The sequence below is a fragment of the Ursus americanus genome, chromosome 7 (genome assembly GCF_024610735.1).
Source record: "Ursus americanus isolate L20-20 chromosome 7, mUrsAme1.1.p, whole genome shotgun sequence".
NCBI lineage: Eukaryota > Metazoa > Chordata > Mammalia > Carnivora > Ursidae > Ursus > Ursus americanus.
Window position 1 is genome coordinate 48,069,566 of NC_142133.1, and position 27,825 is coordinate 48,097,390.

General features: G+C 47.6%; 1 protein-coding gene across 2 annotated transcripts in view; it reads right to left on the reverse strand.

Moving 5' to 3' along the window:
• ST3GAL5 (ST3 beta-galactoside alpha-2,3-sialyltransferase 5) overlaps positions 1 to 27,825 on the reverse strand; it is a 117,482-nt gene that overhangs the window by 27,793 nt on the left and 61,864 nt on the right. Inside the window, exon 1 of one of the 2 annotated variants that reach the window (XM_045808857.2) lies at positions 21,925 to 22,120. The exons of the other annotated variant lie outside the window; for it this stretch is intronic. Coding sequence (XP_045664813.1) covers positions 21,925 to 22,009 — 85 coding nt within the window. The 5' untranslated portion in view covers positions 22,010 to 22,120. Of the gene's footprint in view, positions 1 to 21,924; positions 22,121 to 27,825 lie in introns of those variants that run through there. 2 annotated transcript variants of the gene reach the window in all.

The window sequence follows — 27,825 nt, forward strand, 5'->3', positions numbered from 1 at the left end:
CTGCTCCCTGTGACAGCCGAGCCGCTCCCAGCCAGTCTACCTTCCTTCAGTCCGTCTGCACACCATGCCTGGGATACCTTGCAACCACACTTCCTTTAAAACCTCCTGAACCTTCCCTTAAACTGCCACACGCACATCTTATGGCTCCAGGGTCCTGGTCTCCACCACTAGCACAATCTCCTCGTCCCACAGATACTCGCCGCAAGGCTTCACCACCTGCCTTTCACTCACCTCCTCAAGGGAGAGACCCCCCCCCCCAACCCCTCTCTCTGTGCGGACCTCTCACCTAAGCTCGGACTATGCATCCAAACCTGCTTGCTATCTTCACTTGAGACAACATTACGAAGCAGAACCTGGCATTCTCCTCTATTCCTTACATGATTTGGAAGCTACCATCCACTCAGCCATCCAAGCTGAAAACCTCTCAACTCAGGCTTCTAACTTTCATTGCCAGCCCCGACCAATCCCCAGGTCCTCTCAGTCATACCTTCCTGAACTTCTCATGCCCACTGACATTCCTCCCGCGGTCAAGTCCCTGGACTCCCTGTCTTGATTCTGTCCCCTCAAAGCCGTCTTTCTAAAATATATAGCTGCTTAATGGTTTCCAGCTCATCTCAGGTTTTATGACTCCAGGTGACAAACCTGTCACACCCTCGCCACAAAAAAGTACTGTTAGAAGTCCAGATGTGCCAGAGTGTTACCTCAGTGCCTTTGCACATGACGTACCCTCAGTCTGGAATTCCAGTGGGAACCCCAACAATCTGCCTAGTGAACCACTTTCATCCTTAAACCCTTCTCCTCTGTGAAGATCATTTTTCAATACCATGGCCGTCCCTGGACACTTCCCCATCTTTGTTTACTGCAATGAGCTGACATTGTCTGTGTGTATTTTAGGTCTCCTCGATCATTCTGTAAGCACCTGGAAGATGAGATACAGGGCCAGAACTCTGCGTTTCTTCGTATCCCTAACACCTAGGACAGAGCTTGGCCCACAGCAGGTCCTTAGGAAACATCTTGCATTGAAAGGAATGTACGTTGCATGCCTGTCATCAAACAAGATAAGCATCCCCCCAAAAATGTAATTTCCCCAAAATATCTAAGATAGAAACTGAAAGTTAAGAGAAATTATAATAGCAAAGAAGAAAGTATAAGCTCTACTGAAACATCTACAATGGCCAACAACAGGGCATCTGTTGATAAATGATCACTGCAGAATCTGTGGAATCTGTGACCGCAGCCTCAGCGTCACCTGGTGACAAGTGGGAAATGCAGAGTCTTGGGCACCCCAGATCTGCTAAATTGAGGGACTCATATGAACACTAAAGTTTGAGAAGCACTAGCTTGAAGTATTGGGTACATATATTTTTTAGAAAGATTTTTTTAATTTATTTATTTATTTATTTATTTATTTATTTATTTATTTATTTGAAAGAGAGCAAGAGAGAGCCTGAGCAGAGGGGAGAGGCAGAGGAGAAGCTGTCTCCCCACTGAGCAGGGATGACCGACGCAGGGCTCAATCCCAGGACCCCAGGATCATGACCTGAGCCAAAGGCAGATACCTCACCGACTGAGCCACCCAGGCACCCTGGGTATATACATTTATTGACACAGAAAGATATTGTAAGAAAAAAGTAGTTTTATAAAAATGTATAGAGAGGGCGCCTGGGTGGGTCAGTCAGTTAAGCATCTGCCTTTGGCTCAGGTCATGATCCCAGGATCCTGGGATCGAGTCCCGCATCAGGCTCCCTACAGTGGGGGAGTCTGCTTCTCCCTCTGCCTCTCCCCCCCACTTATGTGCACATGCGTGCGCACTCTCTCTCACAAAAATAAATAAAATCTTAAAAACAAACAAACAAACAAAGGTATAGAGATATACATAGAATCATGTTCTAGGATGTTTCCATTCAAGGTAAGAGAATCTGACTTCCCACCGAGTTTCATCAAATCCTACTTGAGCTTGGAAGGTAGCCTTCCGATTTACAAGAGACCATGTGGATTCCATGCCCCACAACATCACAAAGGGAAGGCCAACCTGAGTCATCTTCGCCAACGCACAGCTGACATACAGCTAGGTAGGGGGCCTTGGACGCTCCCTCAGAGAACCTGGGATTTACCAGTTCCTAGTCTGGTTTAGCTCTGCAACATCCACACTGCTCATTCACTTCTTTCATCTTTAATGTTCTATTCAGTGGAGGACGGGTTGCGTTAAAGGTTCAGTTACACAAACATTAAGCCACGGACATGTTTTGTTAATAACTGCATAACTGTGTGCCATTAATCCCAAAAGTAATTATACTTTTAGCTAACAAAACGACCAGAATGCAGGAGGAGACTTTATAAATCCATCAGTGTATAGAGGTATAAAGATATTTAGAAGGAAGCACACCTATAGGTTATCAACGATTGTGGGTAAGTCTGCATTCTTCTTATACTACCTGAATTCTGTGCATTACTACTTTTATTTCTGAAAGCTTAAAGACATTTTCATGGGGGGGGCTCCTTACCCTATGATGAAAAGAAATCTGAAAACCAAACAAAAAATATTCTTAGGAACCCTGAAGCATCTCTTTAGTGTGTTAGGAACAATATCTCACAAATAAAGTAGTTAAGAGGGAAAAAGTAAAAACTACATTTACTATATTTGGGGGAAGTCTACTGAGCTGGAAAAAATATATATATATATTTACGGAGAAGCAAAATGCACAACGTGGACACTCAGCAAGTCCGGTCTGTCCGAGCAGCAGACCCCAAGCCCCCTTCTATGTAATGTTAGCCTCGGGCCCAGCTCCACCCGAGCATCAGGGGGCTTCCAAAAACTGCTGAGTGAAATCAATGGATGAACGAAGGGTGACAGAAGCCCCCTTGGAGCTTCAGAGGGCCCGCACTCACCTGCTCTGGCCTGGCACAAACATTTCCCCACGCTAAAGCCTCCCCCGCACCCGCCAGCTTGTGCACACACACACACAGACCTTGTTCACTCTGGTGACCTGGACCCTCCGCTCCGTTCCATTCACTCACCTAACGTGAAGAATGCTTAGTTTAGAATGATAAAACCACTACAGATAGTCCCCACTTACCAAAACCGCCTATATGGAGATTCCTATACGCATGCTTAATTTTGTCTTTATAACACTTACTATCATGAGATGTTTTATAACATCTTTTCTTTTTAATATACATTCGTCTCTTGTCCCCCCAACCAGAATACAGATGGCCTGGAAGCAGGGGTCTTCACTTCGCTCACCACTGAATTCACAGTGCCTAGGATGTTAACAGGCACATCGTAGGCATCTAGTATGTTTACTGAATAAATATTTAGTTTCTTATGAGAGTTTCAGAGGCGATGGTGGTTTCAGGCATTCCTCCAAGGACTTTTGTTGGCAGGCCATCACCAATGGCTTGCCTATCTTCTTCCGTCCCACGGCACCCTCCTGTCCTCCTTCCCCATCTCCTTCAGGGGTAGCTCTTCTCCTACCATCTCCTCCTAAGTGTTGGGGTCGCAGGGCTCATAAGTTTGACCCTCTTCTCACTTAGACTGCTGGGATAAAAGCCTTCATGTCACCGCTTTGATAACCAACTTTACGCAGAAAAGACTTGGCTTTCAAAATTATATATTTCTACTCACACGTAAAAACATAACATATCCTCAAAAACTTATGTGCCTGATGAAGAAATAATCCTTGTTAAGGGCAAGGCCCGAGCTTTCAGTCCATTTGTAGAAAGGGCACTAACATTTTTAACCGTTGGGACACCTGGGTGGCTCAGTTAAGCATCTGCCAGGGTCCTGGGATCGAGTCCCGCATGGGGCTCCTTGCTTAGCAGGGAGCCTGCTTCTCCCCGTGCCTGCCACTCCCCCCTGCTTGTGTGCTCACTTTCTCTCTCTCTCTGACAAATAGATAAATAAAATCTTAAAAAAAAAAAAAAGAATTAACCATTTAAGGCAAGAGTAGAATAGGCACCATCGAGTAGGACATAATGAACTGCCAAATCACCTATACAGATAATTCCTGGTAGGAGTGGATAGGGCATTACTATTTATTGGGAGCAAAGCCTACACAGAATATCCCTAAATCCTGACAACACCTACTTCATTGGACTGCTATGCATTTAATCTGCTGAAGGTCATGCATGGAGAAGTAAGGGGCTGAGAATTCCAACCCACACCTACTCACCTCCAAGTCCATGCCCTTCCACCTGGGGGTGCTTAGGAACGGTAGATATGCATGTATGTGAAGGGTCTTTTGTTTCTAATAATGAAGGCTTGACAAGGCACAGATTGTCAGAAACAAAAATGTGAACTCGAGAAAGCAGTGAGTAAGCCAACGTGGCTGGAGCGGGCTGCCTGGGAAGGCGAACAGCTACAGCTCAGATGTGAATATGACAGCTGGAAGAACATGCCTTGTAAGGTGGGAGATCTCTGAGAGCAGAGGACTTCATGGCACGAGTGAAGGAACACCAGTCTGCTGCCTGCTAGGCTGCCCACCCAGGGACAGCGAGGCAGGGTACTGGAGGCTCGCTGCTCACCAGATGGAAGGGGAGACTGAGGCCCGCCCTGGTGAGGAGCAGGAGGAAGGGACAGGACAGAGATCTACTGAGAAATGATGAAGGAAGATTATCAGCGACAAGACGTGTGCAAATGGAAAGCTGCAATCCCAGTTCTGGAAAGACAGGTTCAGAAGTCAATTTTTATAGGTTTGTGACGCTGTGATTAATATGAGATGATAAATAACTGGCCAGAGATGCCCAGGAGACAGTTGGAAATATGGCTTGAGGCTCAAAAGTACATCCAGCCATCAGCAGCCCTGCCCACCAGGTCCAAGAGAGCTAAGCCCCAAGTCAACCACAGGATGAAATAAATTAACTTCTCCTTTAACCGGACTGGTACGAGTTATACACCATCCAGGGAAAGTTGAGAAAATAGTTACTCAAATCATGTTTGGGTTTTTGTGTTTTAGATGAAGACCTCTACTTGATAAAGTAGGACAGAAGACAAGGCAGGAAGCCTGCGCTCAGGGAGAAGCCAGCTTTGGGGTGCACAGACACTGGACATGTCATGGCGCCCAGGAGAAGGCGCGGCATGAGCGGAGGGCATGGCAAAGAGGACCTGGGTGGAGAGGGAAGAGGCACACTGTGGGCAGAAGAAAAGGAATAAGCAAAGCACAGAGGCCTGGTTAATTTGAGGAACAGCAAATGACTGGGTATAGCTGAGAAAGTATGGCATGGGATGGGGGTAGGGGTGCAGGCAGGAGTTAAGGCAATATCGTGGTCCTGTTGGACGTCCCATGGCCGGTGCCATATCTGGGCTGTGAGTGCTGGTTGCCAACAACACATGTCTGCCCCCACTCTGCAGAGTGGCCCCACGGCTGACTGAGGAGGTACAAAAGGCTAGCCATCTGGCCTCTAGGTGGAATCACCCTGGGAGAACAATTTAAGCTCCAGTGCTCCTTGGGATCAGCTGGGAGCACAGCTTTGCTCAGCTCCTTTCCCTGCCTCCTTTCCTTCCCCACCCCAACCTCGCGCCCTTTCTCCGGGCAGCCCCCTCAATGAACCTGGGGACCCTTAGTCCTGTTTCAGGCTCTGCTTCTACCAAACCTGACCTAAGACAGACCATTAGGTCAGCAGGTCAATGTATGGAAGACCACAGAAGGTCACGGACAATCACAAGAATCCTTTGAGGACTTTATTCAAGAGGTTGAAGAAACATGGAAGAGAATCACTGGGGAAGCAGCAGGGATAGTGGAAGAGGGGGTGGAAAGTCTGAAATGGGAGGCTGGTGGGAGCCGCAGATCCCATGTGCCGCAGGAAGATGGCGGAAGCCGGTGGGGGTCGGCGGGGGTGGGTGGTGGAAAGGAAGGCTCAGGCTGCAGCACTGACAGAACTGGGGATGGATCAGAGGTGCTTAGCACACAGCAGGGAAGACAGTTCAAGTGATGGCAAGATGGTGGAGTGCTCTAGAGAGAGAGCAATCATAAGGATGGAAGCTGTGGAGCCATTACGATCAGTTGGGCCTTGCTGAGTCCCAAAGTCCTGTGGGCCCTCAGGTGGCTAAGTCCTGTTGGAGAGCTAAACCCAGGCTTGGGGCCCTTGGGGGGGATCTCACCGGGAATATCAGTCAGGGGTGCCCTTCACTGCAGGTAGCAAAAACCTGGGTATCATGGCTTTTAGCCAAGTGGGGGTTTCTTTTTCTCACAAAACAGGAAGTCTAGGGACAAGCAGGCCAGGGCTGGTGTGGTGGCTCTGGTATGCCACAGATGTCCCCAGCTCCCACGAGCCTCTGTTCCTCCAGCCTTGGTACATGGCCAACCTCAGCCCCACAGTCCAGGCAGGAAGGAGAAGAGGGATGAGGAAAGGAAGGGGAAGCACCTATATCAGGAGAGGGGAAACTCCCCCGGAGTGAACACGCTTCCTTGAGTACCTGTGGCCAGAACGACATCACATGGCTACCCCCAGCTGCAGAGTTAGCCAAGAACTTTTGACAAGCTGGGCCGGCTGCTTCCCCAAACAAAATGAGAGTTCTGTTGGTAAGAAGGAAAGGGGGGAATCTGTAGTAGTCAAAAGTAGGATGTGCCAGGACTGAGATAAGGTCCTGGGGCAGCTGGATAAAGGCAGTAGTTAAGACTGCTCTAAAGAGATAAGATCCGCAAGGGGAAGAACAAAGTGCAGGGCCGTCTTAACCCTGGGAAGCCCACCTTCAAGGGGCCGGGGACGGAAGGAAGAAGCACAGGAGGGACTGCTAGAAATTAGAAAAGGAAATCGTAAGCAAAATCAGTAACTCTGATGTGACGATTCCATGCCTGGGTTCAACAAAGTCTGAAATTCCAATTAGTTAAGAAAGCAGTATGCTAGTTCCTAAGCAAAATGCATTTTAAATAGCTTTACCCTGGGGTGCCTGGGTGGCACAGCGGTTAAGCGCCTGCCTTCGGCTCAGGGCGAGATCCTGGCGTTACGGGATCGAGCCCCACATCAGGCTCCTCCGCTATGAGCCTGCTTCTTCCTCTCCCACTCCCCCTGCTTGTGTTCCCTCTCTAGCTGGCTGTCTCTATCCTGTCGAATAAATAAATAAAATCTTAAAAAATAAATAAATAAATAAATAAATAAATAAATAAATAAATAAATAAATAGCTTTACCCTAAGCAAGTAATACGGGTGCCCACACCAAAAAGGGTGATTTCGAAAAGTTCATTTCATCGCTTCTGTGAGAATGCAGAGACGGCCTGACAGACTGAGTCTGGAATGAGTCCCCACTTTCCAGAAAGCCAAGATTGAGGGAAGTGGTAACAGGAATGTATCCACAGCGGTGTGGGGAGGGCAGTGGGAGCAGGGAGACTGTTCAGAAGCTCGGCCTCTGCCACCCAGCACAGACACGGTTTACTCACAGAGGGGACTCCCTGGGCCGGCTCACCAAAGCCCATCCACGGGCACAGGACAAACAAGCCGGGGCTGGGGCCCAGGAGCTGGGGAACAGTGGGTCGGAGTGAAGTTCTCCACTCAACTTTCTCCTACCCCAACCCTCCAGGCTCTCAGAGGCAGCAGAGGGTAGGGGAGCAGTGTTTTAGCCAGAAAAGCTCAAGACTACACCAGTCCAGGGTCTTGCCTGTGGCTTCCAGAGCTCTGGGTGACATGTTACTCCTCTCCTACTGATTCCAGAGGTCAACCTGTCCTCCTCGTCCATGCAAGGAGACAACCTAGGCGGCTAATTCCAAACCCAGTTCTGGCTGTGGAACTTTTTGTTTGTATGAAAGCTCACTTAGAACCCTAAGACATAACACACACAGGCACGCAACTGGGGGTGCCTGGGTGGTCAGTGGGTGGGGCATCTGACTCTTGGTTTTGGCTCAGGTTATGATCTTAGGGTCATGGGGTCGAGCCCCACATTGGGCACCACGCTCAGCGGGGAGTCTGCTTGCGAGTCTCTCTCCCCCTCCCTCTGCCCCTCCCTCTCGCATGCTTTCTCTCTCAAATACATAAATCTTCAAAAAAAAAAAAAAGGCATGCAATTGATCTTTTGCAAAGTTTCTCCACCTCAGCACTACTGATATTTGGGGCCGGGTAACTCTTTGTTGTAGACGACGGTCTCGTGTCGGATGTTGAGCAGCAACCCTGGTCCTCCCCCTCGTCCAGCCGTGACAACCAAAGCTGTCTCCACACGTTGCTGAATGTCCCCTGAGGGGCCAAACTGCTCCCAGCTTTACCCACTGGAATAAAGTCATTGTCTATATTGACATTCCAAACATCGCCACATTTTTAAAGCATCGAGGGTTATTAAACTCACTGCAGAAACTGAAAATTCAAAGACTGTGGACTACAAACTGAAGATTCTTGAGTTTTGGTATCTAATCATTTTTAATGTTTGGTTTGGGTGGCTTGGCCTCAAGAAACCTGATTCATCAAGGTGAGGGGTCGTGTTCCTACCTGGACAACGTGGCAGCCGACACACAGGCACAGGCCTGCGCTCACACAGCCGCCGCCGGGCGCAGCACCAGCCTGCAGAGGAGAGGCCTCGAGCGCGCGGGGACAGAAGGCGCGCACTCCCTGGATCCAAGCGACCCACGCCGAGCGCCTTTAACCACCCCTCTCCACTCCCTCCACCGAAGGGGGCAAACTCCCTCCGCACGGTCCTTTCCTGTTTCTACTAGGTAGGCAGTGTCTTACTTCTCTTTTAGGAATATGAAATGTCACCCGTGACTTCAAAACCACAAAGGAAGTACTGATTTGAGCTCTGCTGCTGAGACCACACCCAATCATCCGCGTCTTCTAGGATTTGTTCAACTGAAATTATCAGTGCCTTCCCCCAGGTGAGGACAGACAGAGGTGGTTTTCCGTGAAGCAGAAAGGGGCTCTCAGCAGACACAGGGTCTGCCAGCGTCTTGATTTGGGACTCCCCGACCTCCGGAACTGAGAAATGAATGTCTATTGTGTAAGTAAACAATAAATAAATAAATAAACAAACAAACAAATAATCACCGCCTCCACCATTGCCCTGGCCTGTGGTTCTGCAAGCTGACCAGGCCCAAGAACCACTGGAGGGGGCTGTGAAGGATGCAGGTTCCCAGACCTCACTCCCAGAATGTCCCACCTGGGAGGACCGAGTAAGGATGCCAAATGTGCATTTTAAGCAAGTTCCCGGGGTTACGAGTTACGTGGGTGCGGCACTGTGAGAAACCCCCGCGCAAGTTCCTCATAGCTGTAATTAGCAACAGATTAAGGCTCCATCTTTAGCCTAAGGATGTTCAGATCCTCCTACAAACTGTGCAGTTACAAGGACCTATCTTCTGAAAGAAAAACAAAAATGTTGCTCCATGAATGCAGTCCACACTCTGCTAATTTTGACCACCAACCAAAACGCAAGCACCTCCATGATTCCGAGGTACGCTTTTTAATCTCCTGCTAATCAACTGGTACTCCTCTAAGGTTGAGAACGCATGGTTACTGTCGTTCAATTGCTGGCATTTCCCACGTTTAAAAGTGCTAAGGCAGGGACGCCTGGGTGGCTCAGGCGGTTAAGTGGCTGCCTTCGGTCAGGTCATGATCTCAGGGTCCTGGGATCGGGTTCTGCGTCGGGCTCCCTGCTCAGGGGGGAGCCTGCTTCTCCCTCTTCCCTCTGCTCGTGCTCTCTCTCTCTCAAATAAATAAATAAAATCTTAAAAAAAAAAAAGTGCTAAGGCAATTAATTCTGAGTCCTCGCAACACATAAACATTCTCCCAAACGAGAACATGCCCAGGAACTACACATGGAATTTCTCCATGATTTTACTGAAGTGACAAAGATGTCGACAGGGCAGTGCCTTTTGCAGGGTCAAGTCCAGAGCCCTCTCCCCCTCCCCACCTCTCTCTCCCACTCCCCTCCTCCTCCTCACTCCTCTTCAGCCTAGAGGCCTCCTGCTCCCCCCCCCCCACCTCAGGGTCTTCATTTGCCTCTGCCCCGCCTCCACGGGGCTCTCTCCTTCACCCTCTTTATTCTGCTCTTTGTCCAAAAGTCACCTTCCTTGTAAAACAGCATCCCCACCCCTGAGCCCTGTGAGGCACTTCCGCTTTCCTTCAGGGAACTCAGTACTACTCACACACACTTGCCTGTTGTCTGCTCTCCCCACTAAATATAAGCTTCCTGGGAAGGGGGCTCTGGGGAGTTCATTCACTGCCATAACCTCAGGACCTACAACAGTGCCCAGCACAGAAAAGGCTCTAAACGCTTGCTGAAGGAATGAATGCGCTCCTCAGAGGCCTGCACCCAGGTCCCTGCCGAACAGCTAAGCCAAAGTCCGCATGGTCCTAACAAAGAGGCAGACGTGAAAACCAGATGCTTCCCTGTGTCCAGATATCACAATCACTGGGCATTTGTGAAGTGTCCAGAGCATGCCTGATGCCCGGGGAGCAGGGATGGGAATCACTGTGTGTGTGTGTCTGTGTGTGTGTGTGTGTGTGTGTGTCTGTGTGTGTGTGTGTGTGTGTGTGTGTGTGTGTGAGGGAAGGGAGACAAAGTCAAATGACTGTCCCACCCACCACCATGGGAAATGAAAGGGGCAGCCGGATCTGTTTGTTTTGTTTTTTAAGAGGAGAGGAAAGAGATAAAATAGTCAACAGTTTGGCAGTTTGATAATGGCCAAGTCACCTCTTTCAGGATGTTTGCTAATATGTAAAAAGCAGGGTCGGATGAGAACATTTCTACTGCCTCTTCTTCCACTAAAATTTATGAGTCTCATCTACTTTTCAAAGTAAGAACAGGAAACATAAAACTCAGCTGATTCAATGAACGCTCATACATTATGACCGTTTAGGAGAGAGAAATAGGAAGTTGGAATAAGTGGAGGGAAATGGATTTTAAAAAATAATAAAAGGGGAGGGGCGCCTGGATGGCTCGGTCGGTTAAGCGTCTGTCTTAGGTTCAGGTCATGATCTCAGGTCTCTGCTCAGGGAGTCTGTTTCTCCCTCTCACTCTCCCTCTGTGCTCTCTCTCTCAAATAAATAAAATGTTTTAAAAAATAATAAAAAGGGAAAGAGAGAGTTGGGGGGCACAGAGTGGAGAAAATGGAGTGGGGGCTGGGGGACAGAAAATTCTGGAAAAGGAGAGCTGGAAGGGAAAGACAGACAGCAAGGAGGAATAGAAGCTTCTGTGTTCTTCTCATATTCTGTTCCCTGGGGCTGGACAATTTCCCAGGAACTCCTCTCTGCAAATTCTGATACGCAGACCCACCCACACACCCACCTCAGGCCCTAACTCAAGAGCTCCCCTTTGGAATCCAAAAACTGCCCCCGCCACCCCCGTCTCCCAGGAGAGACCCCAGCCCCAGCATAGAAGGTTGCCCTAAACTGCATAAAATCCAGTGGGGGCTGGAAAAGGACCCCCTCCTCATGCAGAACATAGTAAATGCAGGATTTCTGCCAAAACATACAACCCGAGGGTCTGTCAAGGCAGGAGGGAGGACCATCTTTAACGGGCTGATGCCAAGGCTTTGGGCAAGGCGCACCCTCCAAGGGCCTGGTGCCTTATTTGCTGGCAAGCGCTCGACCAAAGCATCTTGGTGCAGTGCGCTGCTCTCAGGCATCGACACTCTCCACTGTGTTTAAATATACTTCTGAAGCTACATTCTGCCTGGGAAGCCTCTTTTCCAGGACAGTTGTAGGTGGGGTGGGGGTGGGAGCAGGAGTGAAGTCTAAACCAAGTAAGTGCGTGGCTCAGAGCTGGTAGACCAGCTGCCTGAGGCCAGCCAGCAGGAGTGAAGTCTCTGGAACAGCAGCAGCCGCAGCAGACAGCGGAAGGAAGAAACCTTCCTGTCAGGCAAAGCTGCACTATGAAGGCTCTTCGGCCCTGTTTTCCACCGATGCCAGGGGGGGCCAAGCCAATGGCAAAGCGAGCTCAGTGTTGTGGGAAATGACTTCATGAACAGCCACAGAAAGGGGAGACCCTGAAAAGCCGCCACACGTCTACTGATGCTAGACTGGACACAGCACGACGACCTGCAGGCTTCTGAGTTTTTATACTCTGTTTTCTGACATAATCTCTAAGTGACAGAAAGATTGCAAGAACAGTACAAAAAATTCCCGTATAATTTCACCTAACTCCCCAATTGTTAACAACCTACCACATTTGCTCTGTCGTTTTATGATACAACAGAATGCACACACTACCTTTTAACCATTTGAAAGCAGTTGAAAACATGACATATCCCCCCTCAAATATTTTAGTATTTCCTAAAGACAGGGATATTCCCTTACACAACCACCACATGGAGACAAAAATCGGGAAATTGTTGTTGCTTCAATCCCATCTAAAGACCTGACACGAATTTCTTTAGTAGTTCCAATAATGACCCTAGAGCAAAAAGGATCGCGTGTGGCATTCAGCTGTCATATCTTTTCAACCTCCCTTACCCCGAAACAGTGGCTTTATCTTTCATGACCTTGGCATTTTTTGAAAAGTACAGGCCAGTTCTTTTGTAGGATGTCCCACGATTGAGATTTGTCTACTTCTTCATGATTAGATTCAAGTTATACATTTTTGGCCAAAATATCGCAGACTAACGCTGGGCTCCTCCCGATGCATTTTCTCCGGAGGCAGACGACGTTGATCTATCCCGCTGCTGGTGATGTTAAAGCTGACCCACTGGCTGAAGTGGTGGGAGGCAGGTTTCTCCACTGCCAAGTTACTCTTTTTCCTTTGTAATTAATAAGTAACTTGATGGACGATACTGCGAGACAAAGTAAATATCCCCTTCCTCATCAAACACCTATTTCAGCGCCCCCTGGTACATTCCTGCCCGAGTAAGGGTAAAATCCTGTGGGAGGACACACAAGGTCAAACTTCAGGGAAAAAACTAGGGCTGGATGAAGCAGTGACTCATGAGCAAGAATCAGCATGTGAGACTTAATTCAAATAACCCTGGGTTACGTTCACTCCTAGCAATTAAGGAGAAAAAAAAAAAAAACACCGCTAGATTTACTTTTGAGAGTATATGTGAGTACCCATGAGCATGCTAGTTTCTCTCATGGTGAGCCACGGCTGCTGGAAACTCAGCCCTCAATTCACACGTGTCTGGTGGCAGAGACACCCACGTCCAGAGAGCTGACGGCTAGAGTCATCCTCACCCCGAGGCCCAATTCTCCAGGAGCAATGCTGAGGGGCTCAGCTCGGTGACTCGTGGCGCAGGGAGGCATATTTGAAAACAAACACCCCAACTCCCTACTGCCTTAGATGAGTCACAGTCAGGTTTAGGAGAAGTATTTTTTTAAAGCTCTATTATCACAAAGTGAGAAACTTCAGAAATTATTTAAAAGCGGAAAGAACATTTTGAAATCATATACTGGTTGTCATACTACAGCCCAGTGATATCCACTGTTAACGTTCTGGTCTATCATCTATCAGTCTTGGCTCTTGGCATGTGTATACTTTTATCAGGACTGGGATCAAAGTGTCTACACCAGCCTTCCTCAAGCTGGGTTCCACTGGGGAATTAGGCCCAAGAGAAAAGGATATGAATACCTATTTTCTCAATTCTCCCAAGGATGGTCTATAACTAGAATCATTCCAGAAGCATAGAAGAGAAGTTAATTCATTACCTACGGTGGTTGCCTTAGAGTAGCAGGGCTTAATTCTCCTGCAGAGCCCATTTGTGGAGGGCTGGTCTATACTGTTGGCTAATTTGCTTTATTTCCCTAATAAACCTTTAAATAAACATTTAATAAGCACCAGGCACTGGGGATATAAAGATAAATATGGCACAGCCCCTTTCTTCTTTAAATGAATAATATAGCCAGGAAAAGCGAAAATACCTTAATACCCCACACACCCAACAGCACCATGACAGAGGGGCAGTCAGGAACCATCACGTCCATCACAGACAGCAGGGAGGCTTCCTGAGCAGATGATATGCAAATAAGTCTCTAAAGGATGGGCAAGACTTCAGAGACAGACGGAAGAGAGGAACAGGCATTCCAGATGGAAGGAAGGCCATGCCAAAATGCCCAGAGAGACAGGCTCAGGCCCAATCACAGGGGACCTGGTGAGAGTGGCAGAAAATGCGGCTGAGAAGGAACCAGGCCCTCTGAACTGGCCCCAAAGGAGGAGGTGCCGGGCAGCCCTAAGTGGTTCTGGAGCGGGGGTGGCCAGCTCACCCTGGGATGAAGGAGGCCAAGGGAGAGGGTAGTCAAGGGAGAGGGTCATAGAGGTCGCTGCAGCTGGGGGTGATGGGGGAGCCGAGCCAGAGCAGGTGCAGTGAGAAGGAGGCTGATCACAGGACGTGGAGGGAGATGCCACAGGGAACTGGTGACCGAGCCAGCAGGGGCTGTTCCTTGAGCGCACTGCCCGCGGAGACCTGGTCTGCATTAACAAACTCAGGCCAGTAATGGGAAGGAAAAAGAGCAAAGCCCATGCAAGAAGGCACCACACAGCGCCACCATTCCACCATTCTCGGAGATGATTTAATGGCGGACGTGGGGTTACCTCTCAGAGGAGGGGGCCAGAGGTAATGAGCCACGACACTGGAGTAGACTGAGGAAAACCGCTCACAGAACAGAACTCCTCCTTTTTGGGTCCCTCCAAGCTCTAAGAAAACACCTTACATAATAGCTCTCCAGTGGGGGCCCCTGTGGCAGCAAATTATACACACAGAATATGCTCCCAGAGAACGAAAGTCTGTGGCGACCCCATGAACACTACGAACAGAGCAAAACCTAGAAACCACCTTTAAAAAAAAGGGGGGGAGGGTCAGAGAGAGAGGGACAAGCAGACTCCCCGCTGAGCAGGGAGACCAGGATCATGACCTGAGCCGAAGGCAGATGCTTAACCAACTGAGCCACCCAGGCGCCCCTAGAAGCTACCTTTTTAACAGATTTCCCTCTTGATTTAAAGAAAATACAAGTAGTTGGGCTGAATAAGTAATAAATAGCAGAAAATGAAAATCAGTAGAATTGACAGTTAACAAAAGGATAAACAGGCTCCAACATGGGACCTTCCCCCAAACCTGAGTAAAATGGGAAACACAGGGTATGAGATGAAGGGAAAGTGTGTGTGCATGAGATGAAGGGAAAGTGTGTGTGCAAGCTCTAAAAGAACCAAGATCCTCTCCCCACACACACACACACACACACACACACACACACACACACACACACAGAAAAGGGTTGGGTCCCTAAGTCCTGGCATTATGAAGTGACATCACCAAACCAGACCTGAGCAATACTCCTCAGGGAGCCGCTGTCCAGGTGAGTAGGGAAGGGAAGGTGAAGGATTCGCTAGGCAGTTTACGCAGTAATCCAGGATTCGATAAGCCTCATTTTCCTAGAAGAAGCAGACTAGTCAGGGACAACCCAAATCAGAAGGCGGTAATGACCCTAGAAAAGGAACTGGAGGGACCACAACTGGAACCTGCCGTTTGGTAGGCCCTGGCAGTTTTGAGATGGAAGGAGTGGAAACAATCCCATAGAAGGAAAAGGAAAGTTTTGTTTGGGCCACTTTACGCTCAGAACAAATGAAATATGTTTAAACTCTTAAAACCAACAACACGTATTTAGGTCTGTAAGAGGCATGGCTAAAACAGAGAATTTCCTTTTACACCCCATACACATCCCTTTTACTCTTTGCTCCAAATATTCGGGAAACCACTATTTGGGCAGGTCCCTAAAGAGGTACACTGCCACTCACACAACCAGTTTTAATCAGGCTTGGAGTACAGGCCTGGGGCTACAGCACTAGCAACGCGGACACAGTGTCTTCTCTAGAGACTCTCATAATCTTATTTTAAAAATCAGACAAGTACATCTACCACCACTGTCATTATTTTCATAGTATTTCTTTCAAATTTATTCTACCTGGGACATAAGGGCTGTGTTACAGGATGTTTTAGATTTGGGGAGGGGTGTGTGTCTGGGAGGGGGTTAGAAAAGGTCCTCCCAGGAAGGAAGGAGTAGGACTTGGTAGATGTAGGCAGGCAGGTGTCACCTGGGCGGGGACAGCAGGCACCGAGGTGTCTGAAGGTCCAGCCCAGGAGGGAATAATATGCAAAGAGAAGCTGGAAAAAAGAAGCAGGCCAAGCCACGGCGGGTTAGAATTTTATCCTGAGATAAAAGGAGCAACAGGGTGGGTTGGGGGGGCTGGGAGTTAACTGGAAAATGGATTTTGGAGAGACCTCTCCAGAGGTCAGACTGGAGATGGGGAAGCCCTCTTGTGCCCTGAGACCACTTAGGAGGCTGCTGTGGAGACCCAGGGGAGTGATGATGATGTGTCCGGGAACCCACCAACCTGGGCAGGGAACAGAGCCATCTCAGCCACCTCAGGTGACCTTCTCGACAATGTCGACAGGAGCTGTTCTCAGGCATGGGAGGGATACATTTGCCTCCTCACCACCTCCAGGTCAGACTGCCTGAGTCAGAATGCCCCCTAGACACTTCCCCTAGGTTCTGTCCCCTACAGTTTCTTAACCTCTCTGAGCCTCAAAATCCTCGTTTGTAAATCCTCGTATAGCTTTTGTGAAAATTAAGTGAGCTGACATATATAAATATATAAAATGACATACATCTAAAAAAACATACATATATAAAACATGTCTAGAACAGGTGAGGATAAAGTGAGTCAGCACAGCATTTACCTTTTTTCTGATCTTGTCTACGTGTTGTGGCATGTGGGTTTGTTGGGAGGGGGGTGAGTTTAACAAGATTTTCACAAAAGAGCCCACTCCCTCTTTGCCAACCAAAAAACACTGCTAGATTCCTATGATCCTAGATTTGCTTGGCAGACAACTGAACCCTACCACCAGAATTGCTCTGACTGTCCCCTTTATCAAGACAAATCAGCTCAATGTTTACAGGCTAGGATGCAGAGCTGTGCTGTCCAGTACAGTGCCACTAGCCACATGTGCCCATTAAGTACTTCAAATGTGGCCAAACCAAACTGAGATGTGCTCTATGTAAGTAAGATGCACACTGCGCTTTGAAGACTTAGTATGAACAGAAGGGTGTAAAATACCTCATTAATAATTTTTATTTTGATTTCATAATATATTGGACATATTGAGTTAAGTAAAATATATTACTAAAATTAACTTCATGGGGTGCCTGGGTGGCTCAGTCGGTTAAGCGTCCGACTCTTGATATCAGCTCAGGTCTTGATCTCAGGGTCATGAGTTCAAACTCCAAGCTGGCCTCCACACTAGGTGCAGAGCCTACTTTAAAAAAAAATTAATTTCACCTGTCTTTTTAAAGTTTCCTTCTTTCTATTTCATTGTTCTATTTTAATTGCTATGTTCCTAACTTCTTAATTTAGCTAATTAAATTATTACTTTTTGCCATTTTTCTTGTTAATATGAGCAATTAAGACTGTACATTTCCCCCTAAATACCAAGTTAGTTGCACCTCACAAGTGTTTTAAGTGTACAACTCATCCTACAAGTTTTGACATATATGTTTATTATTACTTACCTTTCAAATCTAATTATTTTCAAATTCAGATTTTCAAAAATACTTTTTCAAAGTATCTTTAAAAATGGATATAATTTAGTTGCATTGTGTTCAGAGAACTTGGTCTGTATGGTACTAATTCTTAGGACTTATTTCATGACCAGGTATATACTCAATTTTTGTAAAAGTATAATCTTCACTTGCTGGGACCATGTTTTCTATATAATCAGTGTGATCAAGCTTATTGTTTGTTGAAATAATCCCTTATTCATTTTCAGTCAGCTTGTTCTATCAGTTACTCAAAGATGTATGCTAAAGGAGCGCCTGGGTGGCACAGCGGTTAAGCATCTGCCTTCGGCTCAGGGCGTGATCCCGGCGTTATGGGATCGAGTCCCACATCAGGCTCTTCTGCTATGAGCCTGTTTCTTCCTCTCCCACTCCCCCTGCTTGTGTTCCCTCTCTCGCTGGCTGTCTCTTTCTCTGTCAAATAAATAAATAAAATCTTTAAAAAAAAAAAAAGATGTATGCTAAAAATCTCCCACTATGGTGGCAGATTTGTCAACTTTTTTTATCCTTCTGTTACTTTTTACTTTATATAGTTTGAAGCTGTGTTATTAGGTACATAAGAGTTTAGAAGTTCTTATATTACTCAGAAACTGAAACTTTGATGCACCTGTATCTTGTAATTTTTTTAAATGTAGCTACTAGAAAATTTTAAATTATGTGTGGCTTGGGTTATCTTTCCACTGGACAGCACTGGTCTAGAGAAAAGATAATAAACAAGCAGCCTGCACCAACCACCAAGTCCTGGAAGACTAAGGACGATTGCAGAAAATAGCAAGCAAAGAGAGGAGAGTGTTGGCAGCCCTGTTGAAGTACCATCCTCTGTCTTCCTCTCTTGCTGCTGGAGTCTAGCTACTAGGAAATGAGACCAAGATGTTTGTGAAAAGCAGAAAGGAGGTGAAGAACAAGACAGAAGAGGATAAAAAAGCAGAAGCTGAGAAAAGGCGGCCAGGAAAAAAGGAATTCTACACATATAATAGAACAACTCCTTCTGCTCTGAACTCAATGCATTTAAGCCTTTAATTATGAAAATGACACTCAGTATTAAAAACAGCCTTACTGTCCAAAAGGCAGAACTATTTAAAGTAGAGCTTTTTTATTTGTTATTTTTTATCAATTTTCTCTCTTTGAATTAATGAAATCATATCATATGATACTTAACTATTATGATTCCACATACTAAAAACTTGAAGAGGAGAAGGATTCATAGGTTATAGGAGTTGGCAGAACCATCCAATAACTTAATCCTGGATATTTTTTCCATGCCAGACGAAGAGAACAAAAATATCTTGTATGGCCTCAAAAGACCAACCAGGAAATGGGCTTTTCTTCTAGGATGTGGAGGAATTCTTAGCAGAAATCCAAAAGTACAGAGAAGGCAGGTCGGAGAAGTAGGAACAAGTATACGAAGCACAATGTTACGAAAGCAGAGGGAGAAGAGGTTCCCAGAAGAGTCTGCAGCAAGAAGGCTGGGAGCTGAGATAAGGTAAAGCAGTTCGGCCACAGAAACTCTTCCCTGACAACATTGCTCTTGGGTTTCCCACAGCTCAGCCTCCCCTGCTGCCTGACTCTGGGGTGACTGGGGCATGGAGGTGACTGCACTTGCCAAGAGCGTATGGGACATGGGGCACAGCCAGGTAGAAACTGATCATGACTCCTGGTGGGACTCCTGCCTATCTCCTTCATGAAAAGTCAATGCTGCACTCATCAGCTAGTAGAAGAATGTACTAACAGTATGCTAATGAAAAGTAACCACTAATTACCATTTAATAACCATATTGATCACTGCACTAATAACGTAATTAATCAAAAATTGGAATAAAATAGCTTTGCCTGCAGCTCCCAAAGCTGAGTATACACACGCCCATGACCCCTTTATCCCACACCTACTATACCCCCATCAGAAATGCATACATATGTATACCAAAGATAGGTACGAGAACAGTCACAATAGCATTACATGCAATAGCCAAATGCTGGAAACTGCCCGAATATCCATCAACAGTGCACAGATAAATAAGTGATTTATTATTCACCCAATGGCCAAAATCAGCAACGAGAGTGAGTACACTACAAGAGGCGTCATGAGCGAATATCAGAAACCTAACTCATGAGGAAAGGTGGCAGACTGCAAGATCCTCGGTCAGGCGCGGGTTATCCTCGGGGAGGTAGGGACTGGAAGGGAGCACCTGGGGAGCTCCTGCTTCTTGATCTGAGTGCATAGCTGTGTTCAGTTTGGAGAATTTGTGAATATAGTAGGTGTACTTACCTTTTGTGTATGTCGGGAAGGAAGGAAGGAAGGGAGGGAGGGAGGAAGGAAGGAAGGGCGAGCTCACCAGGTAAGACAAGCCTAGTAATGTCCTTGTACCCCTCTAACCTCATTTGTCTCTCCCTCCCTTACACAACTTCCTTGCTCCCCTCCTGCACGTGCGCCTAAGCTGGGTCTCTCTCCTTGGGAAGCCCACATGTCACCACCCATATTTACCGCTTCTTCCCACATCAGGCTGGCGATTTGTGCCCCCCCCCCCATTTTGGATGCCTTTGCTAACTTAGGCCATTCACGCTGATGCAGCCCTAGCTTCTCCTTTCTCAGCAGTTAGGAAGTTTGTACCATCCTTGTGTATCTTCCCAGCTATTTTATTTCTGCCCACACTGCCCAGCTAGACTAAAGACACAGAGCATGCCCTTTGGGAACCATCTCAACCCTCCATAGGCAGTTCAGATTAAATCATTCCTCAGGAGCTAGAAGGGTGTGGAAGATGAGCCTCGATCCTTCTCAGGAACTGCTGGCTCCAAGACACACCCCCATGCCCCCCCTTCCCAGCACCTGGATGGAGTCCCACAGAGAACTCTGAACCTCTTTTTATTGTCTGTTCACCTCCCCTCACTGCTGCCAAACAGCATGGGGCTAACTTGGCAGTTTATGCCAAAATCATAAGTATTTTCAAAATAAGTAGTGAGTTTTGGGAATTTATGCCTGTCAGCCCTCTCCCTCTTCCATTAACCTCCTAATGCCTTCCCACCTCACCGTTTCTTTTCTGGCCTGAGGAAGAAATGGCTACTGATCATAACTAAGGTTCATTTCATTTTACAAAAACAGCAGCACTCACATAATGGACAGACACGAGAAAATACTCATGCCATCCTGGTTATAGGGCTCTGGCAGTTCACAGCAAGCTTCTGTCCGAGTACTGGTTGGAATTTAGGTGATCCCAGCTCTAAGACTAGAAATCTAAGACATTCTTCTAAACTGTCAAGCTTTCCAGATTACACAAGTGAAACCACAGCCCACCACGGTTTTGAGTCTGTGCGCCTTCACTCGACAGACATGGATTCCTCTTCCACAGTTTCAGGACGCGCATCCCACTGTGGAAGAGGATTAGCACTTATAAACCAAGAGGAGAGCGAGGCTAAACACCAGAGGGCAGGAGATGAGTCTCCTTCCTCTTTGTAACCCCAGCACCCAGCTCCCTGCTTGACACCACAAGCAGACAAGCCTAGGGTGCCAGATGAAACGCAGCACAGAAAACTATTTTCTCTTTTAGAAGAACGATACCTAATTAAGCAAAGGCCACGAACACGAATTAAGACATGAGCACATAAAATTCGTTCTTCAAGTCATCTACTGATTTGCAGGACCCTCTTCACTGGTAAACACATTCTTCGGTCAGAACCACTGAACCAGAGGCCTGGAAGAGACCACCGATAACAGCAGCTCAAGCCTCCCAGTAGAGACCGGGAGACAGAGCCCCAAATGGGGACCAGTGTCGGCCAAGGTCACCCAGCTGGTGTTGGGTAGGGACAAGATCCTGCCTCTCCCTATGCGGCCGGCTCCTCTAAGAGATGCCCTCGGAAAACCTTAAGTTACTTACACACTAGCGGCGTATAATGAATGCATGCCCACGTCAAGTCACTGCTTACAATTCAGAGGAAAGCAAAGGGTCACAAAACGTGTCTCTTCCGTAGGGCTGGCTGCAGAGAGGGGGCAAGGAAGGTCACTGGCGAATTTCTACCTGCAGACGCCACACATCGTGCTTTCCGAAGGATGCAATGGCCAGTCTGGGGAACCGCTAGTTACCCTGCAAAGGGTCCCCCAATCCTGTTCCAGGGAAATGAGTTAACTCGGCTCCGCTGGCTAGGAAGCTTCCAGCAATGAATTAAACCCCGAGCCGCTGCGAGAAGCCGGGAGGGAAAAGGGCCAATGCGGCTGGACCCGACATCCTGGCGGTTCACCCCTGCGCCTCCACCACGTCCACACTGGCGCAGCGCCCCCCGCTCCGTCCACGCGGCCCGAGGCCACGACTCTCAGCCCGCGCCCCCGCGAGGCGGGTCTAGGGGCGCAGTGCCCTGGGCGCTGCCTGCGGGGCTGAGGCGGAGCCGCCAGGCCCAGCTAGGCAGGGGCAGGGAGTCATCGCCGCCGCCGCCCCCAGCCCGCGGGCCCCGTTACGCCGAGAAGGGGGCTGCGCCACTTACCTCGGCCGGCAGGTGCCGCCGCCACCGCCTCGGTTAGCAGCTGCAGGGGACGCCGCTCCGCGCCGCCCGCCGCCTTCGTCCGCATGCTAGGGAGGGGGCGCCGGCCGGCCGCCAGTCCCGGGCCCCGCGCCCCCGCCCGTCCCCGGCGCCGCGCTCGCGCCCATTCAGCACCGGACCGTCCGCTCCCCCGAGCGGATGCGGAGGAGGGACGTGGGGCGGGGCCGGGAGTCACGAGGACAGGAGAGACCAATCGGAGATCGCGAGGGGGGGGGTCCCGCGGCGGCCCCGCCCCCGGGACGCGCGACCCCTCCACCCGGAGCGGTTAGGGAAGCCGGGCGCCCCCAGCAGGATGTAGCCGGGCGGGTGGGTTGGGAGGAGCCAGGGTGTCGGGCACCCAGCGCTCGCTTAAACTCTGCGTGCCGTAGCGGGTGAAGGAACAAAAGGTACAGCTTGATTGTAGGCTTTTACTGCGCGTAGGACTGGTACTTAAGAAGCCGGTGAACGGAGGGGCTTTACGTAGTCACGTGCTTCACTTGCTAGCACAAACCCCGAGGCCGACCAGGGTTCAGAGTTCCTGGGGCCCTGAGACCCTTGAGAACTGCACGAGGGCAGCCTGGGCGTGTGTCTGGGCACTTGCGAAACATCTTTATGTTGTTCCACGTGTCCGAGAAGAAGGAGATAGTGCTGATTACCACCAGTATCAGAGATGGGCAATTGAGGCCCAGGGAGCAGAAGTGAGTTACCCTAAATCATTGGGGCATTTGGTGGCAGAGCAAGGATCAGAACCTGCGTTTGGAGTTCCCCTTTCCATGCCTCAGGAGTATCCCTTCATTCTGGGAGAGGAAATGTCATACAGTTTTTTTAAGGCATAAATATTAGTGAATCCCCAAATTCAAGAATCAAGAGGAGTTTAAAGCACTGATATGTTATTTCTTTAACACAGCTGAATGTGTATAATGGGCCTGCAACATTTCCGTGCCTTAGGACTTGTTGACTCCTCAGTGAGCTCAGTGAAATTGCCTTCAGAATTTTTTTTCAGGTTAACAGATTCAGAGCATCGCGGTCATGTGCCGGTGATACCAGTTCCGGTTTAAAAAGGAAACTCCTAGACACTGAGCCAAATATATTTACGTCAACTGAGAGTTTGGTCACTCTTTTTTGCAACAGTTTGCACAGGGTTTGCACAGCTCCCAAAAGGGTTTGGAAATGTCTGTGCTCTTTCCCGGGTGGGGGCAGGGGTGCTGGAAAAAGTGTGGTATCTGGTAACAAAGGTCAGAAGGGAAATCTTGGAAAAGAAAGGGTGGCGGGTGGGGGAGACTCCACCGTCATACTTTGCAAAGGGATTTTGCCAAAAAAAAAAAAAAAAATGTTTCCAGGTTATTCTAAGGTGAGGAGACGGGAGCATTTTGAAGATATTGGAGGAAAAGCTATCACTGGGAGATCTAAATCCATTGGATTGGCCAAGGCTGGCCAGACCGAGCAGCTGGGGGAGGGGGGGAATCAGTGACAGCTGCAGGGAGAATGCTGAGCACCTCACCACTTCTCTCTTGGAGACCAGCCCAAGGCCAGCCTGCTTGATCAGATACTCTTTACCTCGCTTTGCCTCAGCTGTTCTTCCCCTTTCTCCCAGATACTCCTTGTCGGTAAAACGCCCAGAAAGCATTATGGCTGACCTAAAGATCAGGACACCCAGGCTTGGAAGAGTGGGTGTCAGGTGGGTGTGAGAAAGAAAGGGAGCTTGAAACTGCCTCCTGTCCCAGCCTAGCAGAACGACTGTTAAGCTTACCCTGCACCCACTACCCCATTCACCCCTTTCACATTGGGTGGGAAGAGAAGCTGACTTGTGCAACAAGACAAGCGCCTGCCCTAAAACATCCTTTTTACTGGCTGCAGACCATCCTCAGCTACTGTTCTGCACGGAGATAGAGATCCCCGAGCTATGGATTAGGGTCCGCCACTAGATCTTAAAGCCTTAGCTGGAGGGGCGCCTGGGTGGCTCAGGCGTTGAAGGTCTGCCTTTGGCTCAGGGTGTGATCTTGGGGTCCTGGATCGAGCCCCAAATCAGGCTCCCTGCTCCACTGGGAGCCTGCTCCTTCCTCTCCCGCTCCCCCTGCTTGTGTTCTCTCTCTCGCTGGCTGTCTCTGTGTCAAATTTTTTCAAAATAAATAAATAAATAAAGCCTTAGCTGGAAATCTCTTCAAGTCAGTGGCTGGTCTCAGAAAAGCTCAGGATCCTGACTAGCAAAATGGCCAAACTATTTGTAAATTCGGGACAGCTACCATGATTTTGCAATTCTTTAGTTCCTTGTGTTCATTACTTGCTCATTCTGATAGCAGGCATTGTGGTTGCCCCCAACATCCACTCCCTCTCCCCCCTGTGATGCAACATATGGTTCAGGTAAATCTGCCCCACTCTTAACACTATGAGGGAGCTCTGATTGGCCTAGGTCAAAGGTTCTCAAAGTATGGTCCGTGGACCCCTAGGGGGTCCCTGAGGACCTTTCAGGGAATCTCTGAAGTCAAAATTATTTCATAATTATCTAAGACATAATTTACCTTTCTCATTGATGGTGCAAAACACTGATGCCTTCACAAATCAAGGTGGTGGCACTGAACTGTACCCATATCCTTCACCATCACAGTCATGGTAAAAAACATATATTTTTAATTTAAAAATGCAGTTTCATTTAAGAATATTCTTGATGGAGCAGTAAATATTACTAAACTTATTAAAATCTCAACCGTCAAGCATGTATCTTTTTAATATTTTATATGATAGATTGGAAAATGCACATAAAACCCTTCTGCTGGGAACTGAAGCATGGTGCTTGTCCAAGGGAAAGTTCTTGTGCGGCTGCATGAACTAGCTGGTGTTGCGGGGGCAGGGGGCAGTTGTGGAAGACCATTTTTACTTGAGAAAGCAACTGACAAATTATTGTTATTTGGTAGACATTTTTGTGACAATCAAGTGAGCCTGTCTCTTCCAGGAAAACAATGGCCTGTTGGTTGCCAATGATGAAAAAATTCCAACTTTCAAAAAAAATTTAGAATTTTGGAAGAGTTTATATCACCATGGGACAGATTCTCAATATTTAAGGACTTTTCTGATGGGACAGAGGTGATGTTAACACATAGGATTCGGAGATAATGGATCACGTGTGATGCGCCAACCCTTGGATGACCTGCATTTACTCAGTGAATCAAGGTTTTCCAGACGGCTAATGCATCATGTTACAAAATCACACATGGGCTAAAGATGAATTTTAAATGCAAGGCAGACAGTGAACTTCAACTGTATGAAAAGTTTATAGATAAGGTTTCAGATTCTACAGTGCAACAAGCCTTTAAGAAATGTCCTCTTGTAGAGTTTTAATATAGTACCAAAGAAGAATATCCACAATTATCTTAAAAAGCTGTTAAAATACTCCTCCCTTCTCCAATTACATGTGGATATGAAGCAGATTTTCTTCTTGTACTTGAATAAAAACGATTTGCAACAGATTGAATGCAGAAGCAGATATGAAAATCCAGCTGTCTTCTATTAAACCAGATTTAAAGAAACTTGCAAAATAAAAAGTAAAAAAAAAATAATAATCCTTTCTTCTCACCATCTTTTTTATTTTGGAAAACATAGTTATTTTGGAGGGGATATTAGTACCTTTTAAAACATATTTATTAAGTTGTTATAACATAAATTTATTATTTTTATGATTATTTCATTAATTTTATTTTTAAAAAGATTTTATTTATTTACTTGAGAAAGAGTGTGTGAGAGAGAGAAGGAGTAGGGGGAGGGGCAGAGGGAGAGGGAGAAGCAGAATCCCCACTAAGCAGGGATCCGGGGACTCTGAGATCATGACCTGAGCCAAAGGCAGACGTTTAACCAAATGAGCCACCCAGGTGCCCCTATTTTGTTAATTTTAATAAATGTAATTTCTAATTTGGCATATATCGATAGATGAAACCTCCATTAAAAAAGATTCTTTGAGATCCTCAGTAATTTTTAAGAGTGTAAAGGGTCCTAAGACTAGAGCTTGAGATCTGCTGGTCTAAGCCACCCAGAGTCATCCCATCCTCTTTGCCACTAGGATTGATTCATGGGAGGCCATAGGAACCAGACTGACCCAGTCAGAGGAAATCTCAGATTTATGGGATGGTGGGAGAGAGATGCTCTCATCTCCAGCTAGGCAGGAGTCAGGCAGTAAGAGCCTCAGAAGCTGCTGTTAAGGCAGTCATGTTAGACTACAAGAAGAACTTACCTTAGAAGAAAATAATGCTGAAGGAAGCAGAGAGAGAAGTTAGAAAGAAACCATTCCCTTTATGACATTTTTGAGCCACTAGATCAAACCAGCCCTGCAGCCCATCCTACCTCTATATACTCCAGTTTTATGAATCAGTGGAGTCTACTGTGGGTTAAACCAGCCAACCTCAGGCGCCCCCTTGATGTTTTGGGTACCTGTTTGTGAATATTTTTACCTCAATAGGGGCCTAAGGCCTTAGGATAGTATACTTTCTAGGGTTTATTCATTCAGCTTTTTCATCGTATCATCAACGTAAGTTAGCTTCTAGAGGGAAGCTGGAAGGCAGAGCAGGGGCTGGGAGGAAAGGGACCTAGCACAGACAACGGGGGTCAAAAGTGCCAAAAATACTTATGAGAACAATAAGGAACAGTGGCATATGATCTTGCATAGCAAAGTTATAGCAGATTTTTACTTTCTTTTGCTGTGATGTATTTCTCAGATTGAACAGCATGAGCATGCATTGCTCTTTTAAGGAAAAAAAATAGAACTGTATTATTATTTAATAGCCCTTGAAAAGGACACAGGCTTAGAGAGCAGGTTGGCATCAGGATATGGCAAGAGAAGTCTTGGGCTAAAATTGCTAGCAGGAAGAGAGATCTGTAAGGGCTGCAGATAGGCCCGGAAACTTCCTTTCATTTACAGCTTTGCCAAGAGCCAACCTCAAAGATTCAAGGGGATGAGCAAGAATCCCCAAGGGTTAGGGAATCATTAATTATGCCTCCATCAAAGTGGCTGGAATATTTGCAGTTGAGAGAGAGAGACCAATGTGAAGATTAGGTCAACACTAGAAAAGGCTTGAGATACCACGTTAAGTGAAAACAAAAAAGGGGGCACAGATTGTGAGCGAACTTCTATTATGTGGCCAAAAATGAGAAGAGAACTTGGAAAAAGAAAACAGTTGTGGTGTTAGGGTGGTAGGATCATGAGTAATCTTTTTTCCCTTTGTAAGAGATGTCCTTTCATGTTGTTATAATGTTGTTTTTTACAATAAATAAAGCTGAAGGGAGTCATTGGTTCCAATTACTGAGGTCTCAGAGGCTTTTCCAGATGGCCTGTTTCTTTTCGCCTGCCAAATGGCTCTCATCTGACACCAAGACAGAAGCTGTGCCTTCCCTAGGGCCTGGCATCTTCGAAGCTGTTAGGGGTGATGCTGTTGTGACTATTTTGTAAGTGGCCAGAGGAAAGGAGGGAAGGAAGCTGTAGCAGCCAAGCCTGAGGCTGTGTGGGAGGCAGGGGGCGGGGGTCAGCCATCCCTCACCCTCTACCAACGTCTTGTCCAACCGGTTTCCCACCCAGGTATTGTCTTTGTATTTTTCTCCTGGCGAGCTTCACCTCCTATTCGACTCCCATCCTTATGCTCCTGAGATGCTGTCCCTCCCTCAGTCCCCAGGGGCTGGAGCACAGCTGCAGCCAAAAGAACACAGACCGTCTGCTGCCCTAAAGCACAAAGGAAGTCAATCCCTTGAGGTTTTTCTAGGAATGTTTCCTGTGAGCAATCACAGGGAAAAAGCAGGAGTGAAACAAAGGATGGAAACATCAGGGGAAGGCTGTCTGGTGACAGAGGGCCGCCTGGATTGGGCAAACAGTTCCACTCAGACTGA